The following is a 19,633-nucleotide window of genomic DNA, read 5'->3' on the forward strand; positions in this document are numbered from 1 at the left end:
GATAAGTTGGTCATGACCTCTTTTCTTCATTGCACTTGCTACTTCCACATGAGTAGCTGCTGCAAGAAGACTGCCTTCTGTGACTCTTTTCTCTGACCCTAGTTCTAGGTAAAGAAGTCTCAAAACAGGTCAACTTGTCTGAGGCTGAAGGCAGATCTTATGAGATGGGAAATGTATCTAACTTAAACCCCAATGTATCATAATGCTGATTAAGAAACTAGCAATTAACATAATTTATGTTTTTCCATTTGCTGCCCAGCATCTAATATCCTATTGCATAGTGGGCTAAACTCAGCATGTTTAACTACATGGAAATAATGCTGTTATCTTGGATCTGTCCTCACCTGGCATTGGGCCAAGAGAGAGCTTAGACATGCTAAGAGTAAATCTCATTTGGGCTTTGGATAAAGTCCTCGCATCCATCTTCATGCTGTTGGACTTCTCCATAGTAGCTGAGAGAGCCATTGCTGTGAATGAGAAAAGAGGATTTCAGCTAATGGGGCTCACTGGGATGACGTAAGACATTTGAATAATAATCACAGAGATAAAAAATAACCATGCCTCAGGTTGAAATCTGTGCTGTTCTCACCTTCATAATTTGTAAGTATTTGACAGTGTAGTAAAGAAAAATATGAAGCAAAGGGAATAGAATCCCAGTCATGCAGATGTGACCCAGCTTTGCTAGCAGCAAGGAACACTTTATTTTATTTATTCAGAGGTCTGGCTGAGACTAGCAACTGAAGAAAGATTAGTTTACAAAACCAGCAGATGTGATATGGTAGGAAGGAAGGGGAGAAGTTACGGGAATCTTAACATGACTGAAAGCGTTCAAAAAGCACCATAACCTATGTGCCTTCTTCAGGTTTTATAAGGCGCTCACATCATTTAGGCATACCTGATAATTTTACTCTGAGGCATACAAAACATGACAAGTACAGCTGCAATTAAATGTGCATGCTTCAAACAGGTACTGGAATCCAGAAAGAATTTAAGAGTTCAGTATTTCCTTAGAATATCCAATGCTCCAACAGGTTTATCGAGTCTTAGTGGAAACGTTGTATGTGTGTGATCCTCTCCCCTCCTTTTGTTGCTGCAGTTATCAGTACAATAGGTGTATGAAGAATAGATAATGTAACATATTTGCCTTGCAAATGAAGGAAATATATTGTTTCTACCTAACATGGCTTTCTAAGAAAGAAGATTCCTTATCAAATGATAGGGAAATATTTCAGTGATTGTGCATTCATTTATGCATCAGTTCTTATTGGCTGTATTGCGTATAATGGTAAATAACTAGCACAGGATGATTCAAAATAGATAAACACAGGGATTGTATATATTTGTGAGCATTTACTAGTCTGTAGAACTGCTTTGTGTTAATTGTGTGTGCAGTTTCTGCTTGTGTTTCATATCATTAATTTTATAATGGGTAATATGTGCTTAGATTTAATGTCTGCAATGGTTATCTATGTTTACATGTTACAGGAATTGCATTATTACATTAAATGTGTGCTTAGTCTCAGGTCAGTAGCAGATGAGTTCTTTGGAGCCAGTGCTGATTAGTGCAATTTTTAGCAGCATTGCAGAAGATGGTATTTCTTTACTGAGCCATGCTAAACAATATCTTGGCTTTTGCTGTAAAGGAGAAAAGGGAAAAAGAGGCAGAGAAGGATGCTTCTATGCATATGAAATGCAGCCTTAGGGAAGATGCAAATCTGGAATGAAAACTAATTGCTTTCTATTTTGTTGTGTAACCTGGGCTATGTGGAGTAAGGCTGACCAAAAGGAGTGTGTGCTTTATGTTAACTAGTAGTGATTACTGCAGAAAGCTGCCGCAAACCCAGACCTTATTGAATTATAAATGTGCTTTGATGGGTCTTCCTTGATAGGTGGATAGAGGGGGAAAAGGATGATAATAGTGAAGCTAGTGGAATGGAAAAGCAATTGTATTTAATCGGAAAGGTAAAATTCACTGTACTTCATACCTTAAAAGGTTTCTAAATATGATTATATGTAATATAAGTAATTAAACACAATTATATTAAAAAAGTTTGGATGTTAGGTTTTTTTTTTTTTTCTTTTCTTCCCTGTGCTTGTCTTCAGAAAGTGAAAAGAATTGTAGCATGTAAATTGTGGGCATACATATTGTACACTGAACTAGTTTTGTGTGGCTGTGTCTGTTCAAGGGCAGTTTAAAGGACAAGGCTGAACATGGCAGTCACCAGTGATTTGCATCCTGCAGGAGGGAGGCATCCATCTACATATAAACAGCTTTTTAGCCATTTAGGTTAATTGTCTTTACAAGATTGTTTCAATATGCTCTTGGCAGATCCTGAGTTCAAATAATTCACTTTTCTCTATTTTTAATAATGACATTTTTCTGAATTGTCAAGCTGAACTTGACAAAAGGTTCTTAAAAATAGAAATATTGTGTCATGGGTCTGCGAAATAAACACAACACAAAACAATAATGCTGGAATATCTTGAGACTGGGAATTTAATTGTGGTGTGTATATGATCTCTGGATAAGTGTTTAGAATTTCATTACAGACCATTTGAAAGCTGAATACACAAGGTTTACACCACTGACTTTATTTATTTCAGATTATGTATTTTATCATATGTTACAGAGTTCCATCTTTTAATTTGTGATTATTGATAATACAAAATAACTAGAATAATTTTATATTTTAGCTTTCTATTGTTCATAGGAATGCAGTATTTAATATTTTATGCTGACAGGTGTTCCTGAGTTCCAGATGGCATTGGAGAATTATGTAGGTTGTCTAATCATCAGTAAGTGGCTTATATGGAGAAGTAATTAATACCATGATTATTTTTCTTATGAGTCATCAGGTGTGTCATACATAATTTCTACTGAGGAAAAGATCAAAATGGCTTCTGTTCTGCTGTATAAAAGTGTACCAAAAAAGATTCTTTTTGGTTATGTTTTCATTTGTGCTATGGGTATATTAAGGATGTAATTGAAAAGGATTTTACCTGAAGGTTTAAAAATGCTGAAATTTTTTCTGTAATATTAATACTCTCTGGTGCTGATTTTTGTGTTGTGTTTCAAAGGAAATCAATCATCCAGTTTATTGAAAACACTGACCAAATATCAGAGACAGAAAATAAAAGTAGCCAGGTATGAAGAAAGTCAGGTAGAAAGAAGGATTAAGAAAAGAAGTAATTTCTGGTTTTCCATGTAAAATGAAAATTTTAGTGCTATCCATTGTTCAAAATATTGGCATAGTACCATACCAGTGGAGCAGAGTACCTACTAAGGGAAGGTCAGTGAGGCATATTTGTTGCAACCATTTAATAATTTTCTATTGTCCAAACAATTTCCTGTTTCCTAATGTGTATTTATTATTGTTCATTTATTCATTTATATTTTTCATTTATGGTGCTGATCAGCACAGATGATCTTCAGTAAATGTTTGTGTAATGTTCAGGTAGCTTTTATGATACAAGCAATAGTGTCTTTTAAGATCATGCATTAGTTTTCCTTTTTTAGTAAGTACGTAAATACGTATATAAATACATATAATAAAAATTGTGTGTATTGTCACCTACACTTTAATCTACCTTTTTGTCATCTAGAATATGAGGAATGTCCTAATTCCATCATCCAGAAATACCCTGAACAAGTGTGTCTACATTAGCACATAGGTATTTAAAAATGCTTTAGTATGGATCCATCTTTGAAAGGAGGTGCTTTCCTCCTTCCATTCATCTACCACATGATGAAAGCACCAACATTTATGAGAGCTATAACTAAAAATGACCCAAAACATCTGTCATACAGTCATGCTTCTCAGCTTTTCTAGATGTGTGGTTTCTCCATTAATTTAAGTGGTCTGAGGTGTAGAAGGGCAGTGCATGATCAGCCTCTTTGCAACACAAGATGAATTACAGTTAGGGCTGTATCATAGGTAAAGAGGAAGCTTTGGGAAGCTTTCCAGGAGGTCATTTATTTAGCTTTGAAATATCCTGGGTAGTGATCTTTATCAATACATTAATAGAAAGGGCACTTCAGATGTTTAAGTTTCTAAACCATTGGCCTTTCTATTCCTTCTGACTTAAAATTCCTGGCAACAGCTGCAGCCTCACTTTATACTCTGATAAGCAGGTTGTTGATCTAAGGTTGAAAAACAGTACTCCTAGCACCCATGGTGACCTTCTTCCTTCATGACTGCATACCAAGAAGTAGAAGTCAGATGTCTTTGAAGGTTGTTGATTGCCTTTTAATTTTGTTCAAATACATGTTTCAGTGTTAGTGTGTGGTGGTGCTGTGAAGGATGCAGAGGATGACTACTGTCTGCTTTTCTATACTCACCACTGTATTTAAATTTCTAGTATAAGGAGACAAAAATAGTAACAACTATGTCTATAAGACTCATTAAGTTCGGTTTTTCTGTGAAATATGTGCAGCAGATGCTGCTATGCGGTGAAGGTCATTTCAGCATTCATTTGGAAAACGTAAGAGGTGAAATCATGGACTGAGTAGAGTTGCTGAGCCCTGGTCTCCAAGGAGCTTGTGGTTTCCACGTGAAAGCCTCAGCTTTTACTTACTCTTTTATCCTAGATACATTATTTCTTTTACTGTGTGTTTGCTATTTTATTGCTTTAGGGAAATAAAATGTTTGTACCTACATTTAAATAAACCATTGTGTGATAACTATATAAATCAATAAAATATTTACAAATACAATTAAAAAGAGAGAGAAGTGTTAAGTTGTTTATAAATATATGCCATGTTTATTGTACTCTGATTACAGCTTCACATAAATATAATTCTTCTGCAAATTGCTTTTGAATTAGGCTAATAGAATGCAAGCCCAGTATATTTATTTTTATGTAAACTTTGTCCAGTTAAGTTGTTAAAGCTGTACACCTTAGAAGTATTAGAAGGTATTAATATACATTGGTTTGATGAAAAAACCCAAAACACTTTATGCCTAAACGTTGATTTTTATCAGTCTGTTGTTTCTTATCATCGTATCTTCATGTGGGCAGACTTTTCTAAATTGAATGATTTTCCACTTCTGTGGTGCTTTACAGTTCTGAAATGCTGTGTGAATACATTATAGCACAGAGCAGCCTGGTCAGGAAGGTAGGTAAGTAAGTATGATTATCCCTATTTTACAGATGGGGAAGCTGAGGCACAGAGATTAAGTGACTTTCCCAAGGCCACACAGCAAGTCAGTGGCAGATCCAGGATTAGCGCTCGGGGACTTCCTGGATCCCTCTCCCATGCTTTAAGCAGTAGACCACAGTGTTCACTGGACTCAGCAAGCGACTCATTGCAATAATGGACAGTTCCAAGGACTCATACCTGGTCAGTGTGTCCACACATTTTTTGCAGACTCCTGCAGTAAGTCAGTATGATTTGAATACCCTAGTCCTAGCAGATTTGTGCACTGTGTAAAATTTCTGACCTTCATCATCTTCAAATAGGGTGAAAGGAAGAAGTGTTAGAATTCTGAAATAAACATGGCATGTCTATGAAAAGCATTGAGTTTTCATGCTTAATTCTGAGCCTGCTGAAACTAATGGGTAAAACTGCAGTGGATTCATGGTTTTGTTAGTGTAGAGGTTGGTTGACTGCTTGGTACGTTAAAAGTCATCCAGAGCATGAATTCTATCTTCCATGACTATAGTTAGTCTTGCCTACATTTTCAGTTTGAAACTCTCATTTATTGCAACACTTAAAAATAATAATTTTATAGTTTTTCTGAAAAGCTAATAAAAAGCAGATTATCAACTGAAATTAAGTTTCTAGTCTCTAGTCATCATGTGGATTGGAGTGGATCTGCCACTATTTTTACTTGTGTGGAAATAGTGTTTACCTCCAACTAAGATTAAGACCTAATTGCACTAAACTAATAGTGAGCCCTTCCTTCCTGTCTCCCCTCCTCCAAGGAGGTAATACAGGAATAACAGAAATTACTTCTAGACTAAATTCAGTGTGACTCTTGTACTGGTAAATGCAAGGTGGCTTTCATACTGCTCCCTGGGAAGTGAAAGTGTACAGTGCAAGGCCTCTTTAATTGGTCTTTGCTCAGAGTTTGACAAGTGAATTGGCAACAACACAATACTCCCAATTAAGCTGTTTTTCCCTATAATATTAATGGAATAAACCCACTTCTGAGAATGAGGCGAGACTGAGATTTGCTGTGACATTACAGGAAGAGGAGGCAGGGAAGAAAAAGATTGCCAGAAGCTGAAAACTGAACACATGGGAAAGGAGAAGTCAAAGTGTATAAGCATATTTTGATAAATATTAATGAATTAATTTGTATTTAATTTACTTAGATAATCTGTAAAGGCTTTAAACTGTCCAGTGATTTAATGTGTTCCCCCTTGTAAATTTCTCCTAACATTGTTTCCATGAGGCCTTTTCAGTATGAGTAAAATACTGATGGCTGTCTTATACTAGAATAGCACTATTTCTGATATGGCTGCAGTACAAATATGGACATTGGCATCCTGCCTAACCATTCACCCAGGGGCATGGCATCATGCCAACGTAACGAACGCCCAGTTGTGTCTAAACTGCTTAAAATAATGGATTCATTTTTACCTAAGATGATAAAATGGTTTGTGTGAAATTATACAGCCCTGGTACACCTTAATAGATTATTAGGTTCTAAATTATTAAAAGACAAACCAGTTTCAATAGAAGGCCTCTTCTCATTGCCAGATTGTAGTTATATACTATTATCTGTGGGAAAGCTCTAGTAAAGATACTGTAACACTCTTAAGTCTCTCTTTCTTTCTTTAACAGCCCAGATGCTTGGAGCTGACACATTTCCAGGGTTTTTCTATATAACATAGATACAGCACGATAGCTATTTTTAAAAAAGAGAGGAGCCTGAAACAAAAACTTACATCCGGAATGCATGACATCCAGCTCTAGATGTGAATCTTTTTGCCTGGGGCATCTGCTCTTTAAGGAGAGATGCTTATGTAGTTAATTTCTTGTTATATTTGGTTTCATTCTATATATAGATATAGATATTTAGCATGTAACATTGATATTCAAATTCCCTTGCTTCAGACATCCATTAAAATATGAATTTTATATACTGGAATCAAGCAGTTCTAGTTCTAATATTGCTTACTAAACCCCTTTCACTAATGACAAGTAAATATGTATTCGTGATACATTAATTCATGTTTTTGTATAATTCATCCTTTTTTTCTTCATCATCACTTACTGGGAACCACACTAAATCATGTTGTGAAATACAGGCTGTGTTTACTAACTGTATTTTTACAATTGGTGAAGTCAAACTCATAGTAAAGCCAATATTTGTTTTAGCCCTGTTGCTGAAATCCCGAAAGATTTCTCTGCTTAGGGAAATGTGATTTCCTCCCCTTCCCTCCTTTGTGTCAGAAGTGACCACAATAATTAATTTCTGCAGCTTTTTTAGACTAATACATCACGTGGTGCATTCACAGTGCAGTAGAGAATAGTTAAAATGCATGTATGATCACAGTATAAAATTAAACAAGAAATACATGTTCTTAACGAAGAACAGCTTCTCTCTTTTCTACTATTACTTTTTCTCTCTTCCTTAATTGTAATTACAGTTGGTGTTTGTAAAGAAAAGCAAAACCTTTGCAATTCACCAGTAAGCAAAGTCAATTGTTTTCATGGTATTAAAGTATTCTTTCTTACCATGTTGTCAATGGTAATTGATGTCAATTCTCTAGCTTTGCCAAAGTATAGGGAGTGTTTGTGTTAATAATTTGGAAATTCTATATGTAGCTCAGGATCCTGGTCAAAAGACAAAAATACATGTGCAGCCCCTTTCTTCAAGAGTACAAGAATAAAGCTGCCTCTACCAGACATTTCTTCCCTCATCTCTTTCATTTTCCTATTGACTCATCTTTTTCTTAGTTCCCAGTAACCAGTGTTTACTCATCATCTTGCAGGTTTTAACATTTCTTCACGTCAGTTAGCTATAATCTTACTTCAGTAAAAACTGAGGCATAAAGAATAGATTTTAATGAGAAAAATTATATTCTTAAAAGCTTTTTTGTTCCTGAGTAGGAAATACTAAATATTAAAAGCTTTTTTGTGTCATAATACTATACAAGCTTCCAAATTTTCCAGATGAGAAGCAGCTTACCTGTTCTTTTTTCTGTTTTACAGAGGAATGATGAAGAGGCTGTTGTGGATAGAGGTGGAACTCGTTCCATTCTCAAGACACATTTTGAAAAGGAAGATCTAGAAGGTGAGAGATAATTTTTCTGTGCATTACATTATCTCTTTTTTCTGAAGGTACTGAGATGCAATTCCAGTGTGTAAACTTACTTTGAGCAGGGATGCAAAAAGAGTGAGCAAGAGAGTATAATCTTATGATTCATTTTAAAAAGAGAAATATTACTCTCTTCTCACACTGGTGCTCAGAGATGATGGTGGAAAGAGTTTGCTGGTTCTCAGTAGTCTATAATCAAGTCCTGTCAGCATGTGTGTATGACTTTAGATAAGTCTTTCTACCTTTGAGTTTCGAAATATGTAAATGCAAACAGGATTGATGATTTAGGACGTATAATGGCTTCTACACTTGCTTTACCGTCCCCATCTAGTTGCCTAGCAGCATCTTCAGCTGAACAAAAACATTCTGAACTGACACATATTGTACAGATGCTTGATAATACAAGCTCCAGAAACCACCTAACGTCATGTAGAAGAAAGTGAGAAGTTGTGAGAACTGTCTTATCATGTTGGCCTAATAATTCAGATAGTCTCAGAGTCACATTTCACTCTGTTTAGTGGATCCCAAAATTATTCTGTACTTACACTGTTGTATGAAGTTGTGTAACACCTGTCCCTCCCCCAAATCGTAACTACTGGATGAAACTGAGTAACTACTGGATGAAACTGAATTTCTGTTGCACGTATAATATCCCATCCCAGAGACTGGAACTTACTGATTTTAATTGTTAGCTTCTTGTGGTGGTATGTAGAAGGTTCTTGTCTTTGTCATACAGAGCCACAAGAACTAGCCAAAGTGAAATACTAAGATCTGGAGTGTATTTGAACTTCCTACATCTGAAAAGTTACCTGCCTCATGTCTAAATAGAGTTATCTCTATCTGTGCATGAACTCGAGCTTTCTGAATGCCTACCCTTGATTACTTCATCATAGAATCATAGAATATTTTTTTTCTTCTCCTTTCTCTCTGGCTGTTTAAATTTCATGTTCTCTGCTACGTGATGGCCATATTGATGATTTCATGTGAATATCAACATGATACATAGCAGCTCCCTGTTTTGCTTCTCTCAGCTGTGCCTCAAAAAGCATTTTGAAAGGGGCCTGAATGTGTTAGTCTGTATGAGGTAATCTCTTACAGAAGGATGTGCCACTCAGTGTAGTATGTATAAGATAGGTAGCTCTTTGCTCAGTCTGTGGCAAGTCTGTGTACATGCAAGGGTAGATATCAGGTAAGATGTTTCTGGAGTGGCATTTAGGGTTTTTTGGTGTCTCCAGGGGTAAATGGCTACCAGTGAATCAGGCTGGCAATGACAATTTTGAACTTAAGAGCACAACCCCCTTTTTTGTTTTTGAATCTCACACTTAGTCTTCTGTAGTATTCAGTCCCTTGATCATGTCTTTGGGCAGAGTGAAACTATTGTATCTGGTGTCCTTAGAGAAACATCTGATGGAAGAATGCAGGCTCTCTGCCTTTCCTTCTCCATAATGCTGATTCACAGAATTTTTTGTTGGGTTATCCTACCCCAAGAAATTCCTTTTGCCGAGTCATTTTACTGTTGTCCTGGGTTCAGCAGTAGCAGTCAGTTTTTCTCCTTCTTAGTAGCTGTTGCAGCGCTGTGTTTTTGACTTTCAGCCTGGGAACAGAGCTGATAACACCGATGTTTAGACTGACCAAGGACTTTGTGAGTCTCATGCTCTGCCAGGGAGGAGGAGAAGCCGGGAGGAAGCAGGGACAGGACACCTGTCCCAAACTAGCCAAAGAGGTATTCCATACCACAGCACGTCATGCCCAGGATGTAGAACTGAGAGTTCCCGGAAGGGCTAGATCACGGCGGGGTGGGGGCGAGGTACCGGTTGGTGAGCGGTTGTATTCTCTTCCTTGTTATTTCCTTTATCATTATTACTATTAGTGGTAGCAGTAGTGATTTGTGTTATACCTTAGTTATTAAACTGTTCTTATCTCAACCCGTGGGAGTTGCATTCTTTTGATTCTCCTCCCCGTCCCTCCAGAAGCAGAGGGAAGAAAGGTGTGTGTGTGTGGGGGGAAGTAGACTGCGTGGTTCTGATTTACGGTCTGGGCTTAAACCACGACAACTGTTGATGGTAAGGTGGCATTATAGAGATGTACAACTTTCTAGAGAATGACATCTTTAAGCCAGTCACATGGGTAGACTCAGGTGTTGAGGAAATCAGGATGACTGTGATGTTCCACATGTGATTGCATGGAACCTGAAGCTTCATCTCAAAATTTGAACAAGTATGTAGTTTAAAAATGTCGTGGTTTAAGCCCAGCTGATATCTCAGAACCACACAGCTGCTCACTCACTTTCCATTTTCTTCCTACCTGGCTCCTGGTGGGATGGGGAGGAGAATCAAAAGAATGTAAACTGCACAGGTTGAGATAAGAACAGTCCAGTAACTAAGGTATAACACAAAACTACTACTGCTACCACCAGTAATAATAATCATAAGGGAAATAACAAGGGGAGAGAGTATAAGACTAAAAAGGGAAAGGCTAAAAAAACCAATAAACACAAGTGATGCACAATACAATTGCTCACCACCCACTGACCGATACCCAGCCTGACCTGGGCAGCAATCTAGGCCTTCCAGGTGACTCCCCCCCAGTTTATATATTGGGTATGATGTGCTGTGGTATGGAATACTTCCTTGGCTAGTTTGGGTCAGGTGTCCTGTCTCTCCTTCCTCCCAGCTTCTTGTGCCTCTCTTCACTGGCAAAGCATGAGAGACTGAAAAGTCCTTGATTGGAGTAAGTGTTACTTAGTAACAACTAAAATATTGGTGTGTTATCAGCATTGTTCTCAGGCTAAAGCTGAAACACAGCACTATACACACAGAAATATAAGAAGGAGAAATATAACTGTTACGGCTGAACCCAGGACAAAAAAATATTTCATTGCTATTTTTTGCCACCATCTTGTATATATAGAGTTGCTCCTGTGAAATATCAGTGAAATATTCTTTCAAAAATCTGCTCCTAGGGTATTATCAATAGAAATTAGAACACGACAGTGACACCCCCCCAGTCTTTCCATGAGTTTAAATTGTTTAGAATACTGAAACATTCTGTAGCTAGCCAATGAGTCTGCTGTCCTTTAAAATAAAATCACACTGCTCCCTAATGTTCTAACAATTATTCAATATAGAATCCTTCATAACGCAGTTAGCTTTCTCAGATAAATTTCGTGTGCAATCTAAGATCAGATCACTGTGTATAAATATATAACTGCATCCAGAAATACCAAATGACATAAAAAGATCATAAAAGATTGTGAATTTTAATATCCAGTTGCTGTTAATAGCATGTTCATTTGTTTTGCAGGACATTGAGGCACTTTTCCATCTGGAAGCAGTAGATGTGACTCACAAATGTGACTTTCTTATTTTTATCCAATGTGCATTGTGTTGGGTTCTGCTGAAATCTTACCTTTTTCATAATGACATAACAGATATAAAATATGAAATTATATAATCAGGTGCTAATTGCATAGCTTGGTAAAATCATATAATTAGATAATTAATATGTATTATCTAATTAGTTCTTTGACAGACGCTTAATTGGATTTATGTTTTAAAAATATAAATAGCTAGTTACTGAATATTCTAGCAAAGACTAGTTTTGACAGGGTTTAAGTTTAAATAGCACCATATCAGCAACATCTCAAAACCTGCAATTCATATGAAGAACTAAAGGTTCTTTAAATCTGAAAATCAATATTCTATTTCTTCTGTTTAAATTTTAAAATTGTAAGTATTTTTCTATATTTTAATTTTAGACTATCAGCATTCAAATGTCAGAAGTACTGGTTTAAATGTGTACTGAAATTTCTAACTGAAATTTCTTGGCCCAGCAAATACTTGTATTTTGGGACAGCCATTGTGCAAATATATTGCAAGTACGTATCTTGCTGAAAGCATGAAAATATCCTGGTGATTAATGCTGCCTGGAAGAACATCCACATGACCAGAATTTTGCCTTAGTCTCTTTTGATCAGTGTTTTTATCTTCCTTGAGCAGTATAATGAAAATCTGGGGAGATAGGACAGGAACTGCAGTACTTACAGGAACAGAAGAGGTGTGGTGCTTGTCTTAGTGCCAGTAATGATGCTTGCAGTATGTACTTCGAATTGTATCATTTTATTTAAGTGCCTCAGAAGTAGACTGTTTGCAGAACTTCGGCATTCAAATTTTCAGCATGGATGATTTTTATCATGTAATTCATTTTTGCTCGTGGTTTAGAGTGAGGTGTCCCTGCCCATGGCAGGGGGGTTGGAACTAGATGATCTTAAGGTCCTTTCCAACCCTAACTATTCTATGATTCTATGCTGAGTTGTAAGGTCAAGATAGGTAACTAATACCAAAGAGGTCATTTGTCCGACTGTTGCATTAATGAAAGGACAGAGAAGGCATTTCTAAAAGCAAACCAAGAAGCCTATCTCCCCTGGTTTTAATCACATACTTTGCACGTTATCTTTCAATGTGTGTGCAGATCAGTGGTGAAATTCCTAAATGAGAATTCGGCACTGATTCTGGATAGTAAAGTACTTAATTGCAAAAGGACAGGTTGTACATGTACATGAACTGGGAGCAGGTAGGCAAGTTTTCATAAACAGCTGTGCACAGTTGCACTCAGCTTACTCCCTGTTGCCATCTCTGGCTGTCTGCCATTGCTTCAGTGGATGTTCAGTAGTAACAGTTTTCTGACAAAATATATATACCTACTTTTTCACTCATAGATTAAAAATGTTTGGATCAGTCTCCATGTGCTGCAACTTTTGGACTATATAGGTACGCAAAAGGATTGGCACTAAGTGCACTCTCACTAAAGGATTTTGCTTACAGCCACCATATTACCTGAGAATGAAAGTGTTCCATGGCTGTCCTTGTTAGTGGTGTTCAGCTGCAGATCTGGATTTTTGTGGCAGGATTTCAGAACTGCTGTGGTTTGAGAAGAAGCTTCAATAGAGAGATGCCTGAAGATAGGATTATTATGTGGAGGTTTAGGGATGAATTCTGGCTCTGTTGGAGGAAATCACAAAATGATCCTTGATTCAGAGAAGTCAAGATTTTGCTTAAGCTTTTTATGTTTCATACATTTTATCTGCCTAAGTGGTGTGGGAAAAATTTGTCTCATGGGAAATCAAGTTTGTCATCTTTCATGTCTCTCAGGATGCGTAACACACCGTATCCAGTATATAAATCACTGTACATCAGATTATTCATTCCGACACTTTTGACAAAATTTAGATTATGTGGACTGATTACTGAAAGTCACAAAAGACTTCAAGCTAAATTAGGAAATAAACAACACTGAATAGGATGCAAAAGCTGAGGATTTAAACTTAATAAATGAGAAATTAATTTGAAATGTTTAGCATGCTTGTAGAGATATTTTGTACTTAACAGCCTGCCTGAAGATTAATTTTGGTAGTAGATTTTGTTCTACTGACCAAAAAAAGAGAAATCCTGGAGTATTTAATTATTCTCTTTTAAAAATGGTTATTTTAGTTAATATTACTTTCTAGATTTCTTCCAGTTTGTGACAGTAATTCAAAAAATCATTTTAATGACAATTTCAATATACACAGTTAGGGTTAATATATGTAAAAGTCATTGTGATTGAACTCTAATCTCCATATATTATTTAGTGAAAATCTGAATGGCTTCAGATCCTGGGAGTAGCCTTTTATTCTCAGAGACTGGACATTTCTTATAGAAATAACATGACAGTGGACCTGTCTGCCACTAATATTGTTTACCTGAGAGTTAATAGCAGCTCACAGGACTGAGAGAAGATAAATCTTATTAACCTGCTGGCTTTGATCCAGCTTTGCCCCTGTGTAGAAGCAAGTCAGTTACTAGTTCTGCTTGGCTAGACAGCAACACTGACCAAGATCTCCCCTCCCCTTGACTGACAGGTTGGTATAGCTTATTGCAAATAATTTTTTACCCCATCAGTACAGATCCCCTCTCCAAGCTTCCTTGCCTCTGCTTCCCTTGGATGCCCCATTTATCCTAATGTGCACTCTCACCTGCCCATGCTCCTTGCAGCAATGTTTATTAGACTTAGAGGGGTAGAATATAAGCTGTGGAAGTAAAGAGCTGGAGAAAGATTCAGGTTAGTCTATGCCTGTGATGTCAGCTTTATAAGCACAAAATTCTTCATTTTGTTGCCTGTGAGGTATTACATGCTCTAGTTTGTTCCATTTGTTGTTTCTAAGGCACATCTTTCTCTATTTTTGACTTCTTTTTCCTGTGTCTCTCAATATTTGTCAGGATCTCACATTCTGCTGAGCTATGCTTGCACTCTTGCCTTGGCAATCACCTGGAGTCATAGAATCATAGAATGGGTAGGGTTGGAAAGGACCTTAAGGTCATCTAGTTCCAACCTCCCTGTCATGGACCAGGACACCACCCACCAGACCAGGTTGCTCCAGGCCTTGGGCAGGCTTTTCCAGTGCCTCACCACCCTCACAGTAAAGAATTTATTCCTTATATTCAACCTAAATTTCCCCTGTTTCAGTTTGAATCTATGACCCCTTGTCCTGTCACTACAGTTCCTGATGAAGAGTCCCTCTCTGGCATCCTTGTAGGCCCCCTTCAGATACTGAAGGGCTGCTGAAGGTCTACACACAGCTTCCCTTCTCTAGGCTGAACAGCCCCAATTTTATTAGCCTGCTTTCATATTGTCCCTTCACGTGGGTCTCTTGTCCCTTGTTTGTGGGAAGATGGTTCGCCTTGAGGATTCATGAATAACTCTGCAGGACATGTTCACATTCTATGTCTGCTGAGGTTTTTGGCAAGGTTTGAGGCCTGATGTCGTGATAGGACTGTGCACACAATACCTGGGCTGCTCTGGAGCAACGTGAGGAAATCAGGAATGAACAGAAGTACAGTTAAAAAGACTTTTTAACTCAGCCACAACCTGGAAAAATGTTTTGTTAAAAGGAGAGATTTGTCAGGAGGGCAATGATTGATGGGGGCTCTTTAAATGGTCCTTAACTTTAATGACTTCAATGAGATGCACTTATCCTCCATATTCAGTATGTCCTTAAGTCTTTCTTGTTGTTGTTTATTTTTTTTTCTATATAATTTCTGCTGTAATTTAACCTAAAACATAAGTTGCATGCATGATGTAAAAATTTTGTGAAGGCTTTCTTGGCAGTTCCTCCAAATTACAGCATGGCAAAAAGGTGAAAAATGTCCCTTGAGCAAACCATAACCACAAACAGCAATGTAACTACTGGTTTAGGAAGTATTGTTTTTTGTCCTTTCTGCTTTCTCTTTAGCTCTGCCTCCCTGCTGCACTACAGTAACGAATCATGAGTCATGTATTGTTTACTCCTACACAATTCACTATAATCACTTTTTCTTCTATAAGGAAGGACTGCTGGATTTCTGTCTCTACTCACTGTTCATTTTTGAGAGGATGGAAAATTGCATTAGGTTCAGCTGTAGCTGGCAATACATAAAAGAGGCTTCAAAGCACTCTTTCCAGAGGAGGAAGAAACCCCTGCAGTCCTGCTGAGGTCAGCAGTGATTTGAGACTTGGCTCAAACCACTGGCAGAATATTCTCTCTCAAGGCATCTTGACTTTGCAGTGTGTTTCCTTAGTAGGTCACAGAAGTCTGCCTTTCCTCCTTCTGGAGGTGTTTCAAGACCCATCTGTTCCGTTATCTGCCCCTTCATGTCATGCCTGTGAGCAGGGATCTGAAAGGCTTGGTCTCAGTAGGTGCCTAAAGCAGATTCAGAACCTTCCAGGTTGAAGGCAGCACAGGCAGATGTACCATGTGCACCTGGCACTCACAAACATTCACATCCAGGGCAGTCACTTTTTATACAGTAGTTATCACCTTGGCTGGTTCACTAAGGAGCAATTAAAGTACCTGCTTGAGTCCCTCATGAATGGTGTAGCATGGAGGCCTGTGGAAACTTTACTGGTGAGGAAGCAGGGAGGTAAATGTAGATTATATGTTTTTTTTTCCTACCGGATGGCTGTGTGTTTTCTGTGTTAAATTTGTGCTTGGAAGAAGAATGGGAGGCACTGGGGCAAAAATATCTGTACTGTTAGCGTTCCATTAAAAAGATCTTAATTCCTCTAAATTAAAGGAAACATTTAGCATCCCTTTCTCTTGATCTCCATTTTCTGTTGCAATGTCACATTCATTCAAACAATTCTAATGAGATTTCCAGAGGTTCTTAAGTGAAGTCATCAAGCACCATAAATTATAATGGGTGCATGTTTTCAAGGCTTTAGAAATCCCACTACATTTCCTTTCCTTTCCATTTATTTAATGAATAAGATAAGTGGCTAGGGCAAGCTTCTGTTTTAATGACCCAGAATGCCAGATTCTGAAAATCAGTTTTAGATGTTACATCTGTAATTTTCAAGGGCTGTGCAGAAAGTATTTTATTTTCTGAGGTTGGCTTTTTAGATTGTTAATTTAATGTTGGGGTCTTAAAATAAAATTTAGGTGTAAGGAAAAATTTCTTCTTTGGAATACGGTAACCCCAAACGACCCTTCTACTTAGATTTTATTCTGAGAAATGTCTCTGAAAGATGTATTCATATTAATAATGTATATTTCATATCTGTCTTCTCTAGGGCATAGAATTCATACCTCCACAAAGTGGAGATATTTATAGCACAGTACGCTTTTTCTGCAAATGTTTAGGGGAAATCCTGATCTTTACGTATGCTATTATATACTTTCATCTGTATGAAAATTAAATGTAATTAACATGATTCCTTTTAAATATTTTATAATATAATTTGGGTTTGTTAATATAATCCTATAAAAATTAGAAAGCACATTTTATAAAAATGGTCATTATGCCTTAAATCCTTAAAATATTTTTACCTAAGGAGTGTTTTGATGTTTTGAAGGTAAGCCACAAGGGGTCAAAGCCTCTTATGCTATAAATGCGTGGATTTGAACTAACCTTATATTATGGTTTTTGTTCCCCAGCTATGTGCAATTTGATTAAAACCAGTCTTTTTTTAAAAGCAGTATTTATACAATTTGACAGTGGCCAGGTAACACTGTATGAAGGTGACATTGCAGAGCAGATCAATTCAGTGTATTGCATTCATTAATAAGCTTTCAGACTGTAGATAATATTTTATAATAATTTATTTTCTCAGAGGTTCAGTTTTTAAAAATTATTAGCTCCTAAATCCTAATACTTAAAATACTTAAGCATGTGTTTATGTTTGGCTTTCCTAGAGGTACATCTGGAATAAATCAATATTTTAGTTCAGAGTGTGGTTTTGCAGGAACAAAATCATAGTCTTTCCATGATAAAACTCTGTTGATGTTAAGGTAAGGTTAGTTGAGAAAGCTCAGGAAGACCGTAGGATAAATCCTATGGCTCACTAATATCTAACCCCCCTGACACAGGCAGGGACACCTTCCACTAGAGCAGCTTGCTCCAAGCCCCTGTGTCCAACCTGGCCTTGAACACTTTCGGGGATGGGGCAGCCACACCTTCTCTGGGCAACCTGTTCCATTGTCTCACGAACCCCATAGTAGAGAATTTCTTCCTTGTGTCTAATCTAAATCTGCCGTCTTTCGGTTTAAAACCATTTGCTGTTGTCCTGTCACTACATGCCCTTGTAAAAAGTCAACCTGTTCTAGTGCTTCACTGAACCGTGTTGCGAGGATCTAGATTCTTCTCTATGTTTATTGAAATTATACCTTGAGAGAACTCTGTTGGCCTCAGTAGGTTCACACAGAAGGAAGATCCATTTTGCATTTTCTTGGTTATCCATTTTGGTTTCCAGGTTCCTGTTTTCTTTTTCAGTGTGAACCAATTCTTTCTGCATAGGGAAAATTGTTGTGGTATTCAGACATACATGAATGTTCTGGCATTTTAGGGCCTGTTTTCTAGTTCACTGAATAAAGAACAGTCTGGACTCAGGTCCTGGATTCAGCCCTGGGAATTAATGTGTGTGAACCTGAACCTGCTTTTCCTGATGCAGGTACAACCTGAGCATTGAAGTGGCACAGAACTTCAGTCATGCATTGGAGGATCATCATGCCCACTTCTATCACAAAGCAGCAGGATGTATTAAATTATTGAATTAAAAAAGCAATCTGTCTGCACCTCTGGAAATTATTCCTTTCAAAATGTTTTGGGTTTCTTTTCTCCCCAAGGAAGGGGACAAGGAAGTGTTGAATACTACATTACTGTCCTTTGGTATCTTTTTAATGAATTCTTTTTATGGAATACTTTTTTCAGTGTTTCATGAACTACTGGTTGCAATACATTTGAAATACACCAAAGCCATCAGTTCTCATTAAACCATTTCTTGGGTTAAATGTAATAAACACGAAGAAAGAGGCATCTAATAAATAAATAGTAAAAAAAACCCCAACAATTTCAGTTCGTGGTCTTTGGTTCCGAAAAATCTCCTGACTCTATAAGAATAGTTTCCTAAAAATTGATGCCTTTGCTTTCTAGTCTTCTCTGCATGCATCAAAGTTGAGGAGGTAACTGGTGTGGTGTCCAGGCCTTTTCTCCACCTTTTTTTGGCTCCACCTTTGCAGAGAATTCCTATGAGCTTTGAATTTTTTTGATGTATTGTGACAAATGCTGCCTTGCACTGTTTTCTGTCCCTGCTGGAGTCTCCATGGGATTAGAGATCACATGCTACCTTAGCTTAATGTTCTTGACCTTTTTTGGATGATTGATGCTGCTGAATGATTACAGCAAAGCAGCAATTATCTGCTAGCTGTGTTATGCTTTTTTCAAGGAGAAAATAAATGTTATTTGAGATGAGTAATCTGGACTGTGTCTTTCTGCTGAGTAACTGTAGGAGACTTGACTGTATTGAGTCATGATTCCTTTCCCATTTGTTCTGTTTTGTGGTACTTTGTGATTGCTTCCCTTCTGCTCTCCCCCTCCTGAATAAATTACTGTGCTCTGATCTTGTTATCTGACATAGCTAAGAGCTAAACCTTTGGGCTTGATCAGCAACATAAAATTCCTCAGGCTCAAAGATGGTGGTAGGCATGGCAATATACCTTCTTATGTATCTTAAGAAATAAAAGAAACGAAAGCACCCTAAGCTACCAGTAATGTATTTGTTAAGTGAGCACATAAAATTGTATGGGGATTTTGCAGTCTAGCTTTCAGAGCGTTTTATTGGTTTTTTAAGTAATTTTTTTCTTTTTTTTTCTTTTTTTCTTTTCCCTTCAGTTAATTTCCCACAAGAATTCTGTCAAGGTTTGGCTCATAAATAGCAATGAGTTTTGTAAAGTTCCTATACACACAAAGCAAACAGCAACTTCACCAAATGTTCAATGCAAAGAGATCCATGTGTCTCTTCATGTTCCTGTTTTGGAAGACATTTTACAGAACACCTGTCTAGCTTTAATG

At 37.3% G+C, this 19,633-nt stretch overlaps 1 protein-coding gene across 2 annotated transcripts in view; it reads left to right on the forward strand.

Moving 5' to 3' along the window:
• SLC4A10 (solute carrier family 4 member 10) overlaps positions 1-19,633 on the forward strand; it is a gene marked incomplete at both ends in the record, with an annotated part of 157,760 nt that overhangs the window by 51,815 nt on the left and 86,312 nt on the right. For both annotated transcript variants that reach the window (XM_080620348.1, XM_080620347.1), the window contains one exon: positions 8,165-8,246. In XM_080620348.1, the coding sequence (XP_080476474.1) occupies positions 8,165-8,246 (82 nt within the window). The remainder of the gene's footprint in view (positions 1-8,164; positions 8,247-19,633) is intronic.

The sequence above is a fragment of the Psittacula echo genome, assembly GCF_963264785.1.
Source record: "Psittacula echo genome assembly, chromosome: 6".
Lineage (NCBI taxonomy): Eukaryota > Metazoa > Chordata > Aves > Psittaciformes > Psittacidae > Psittacula > Psittacula echo.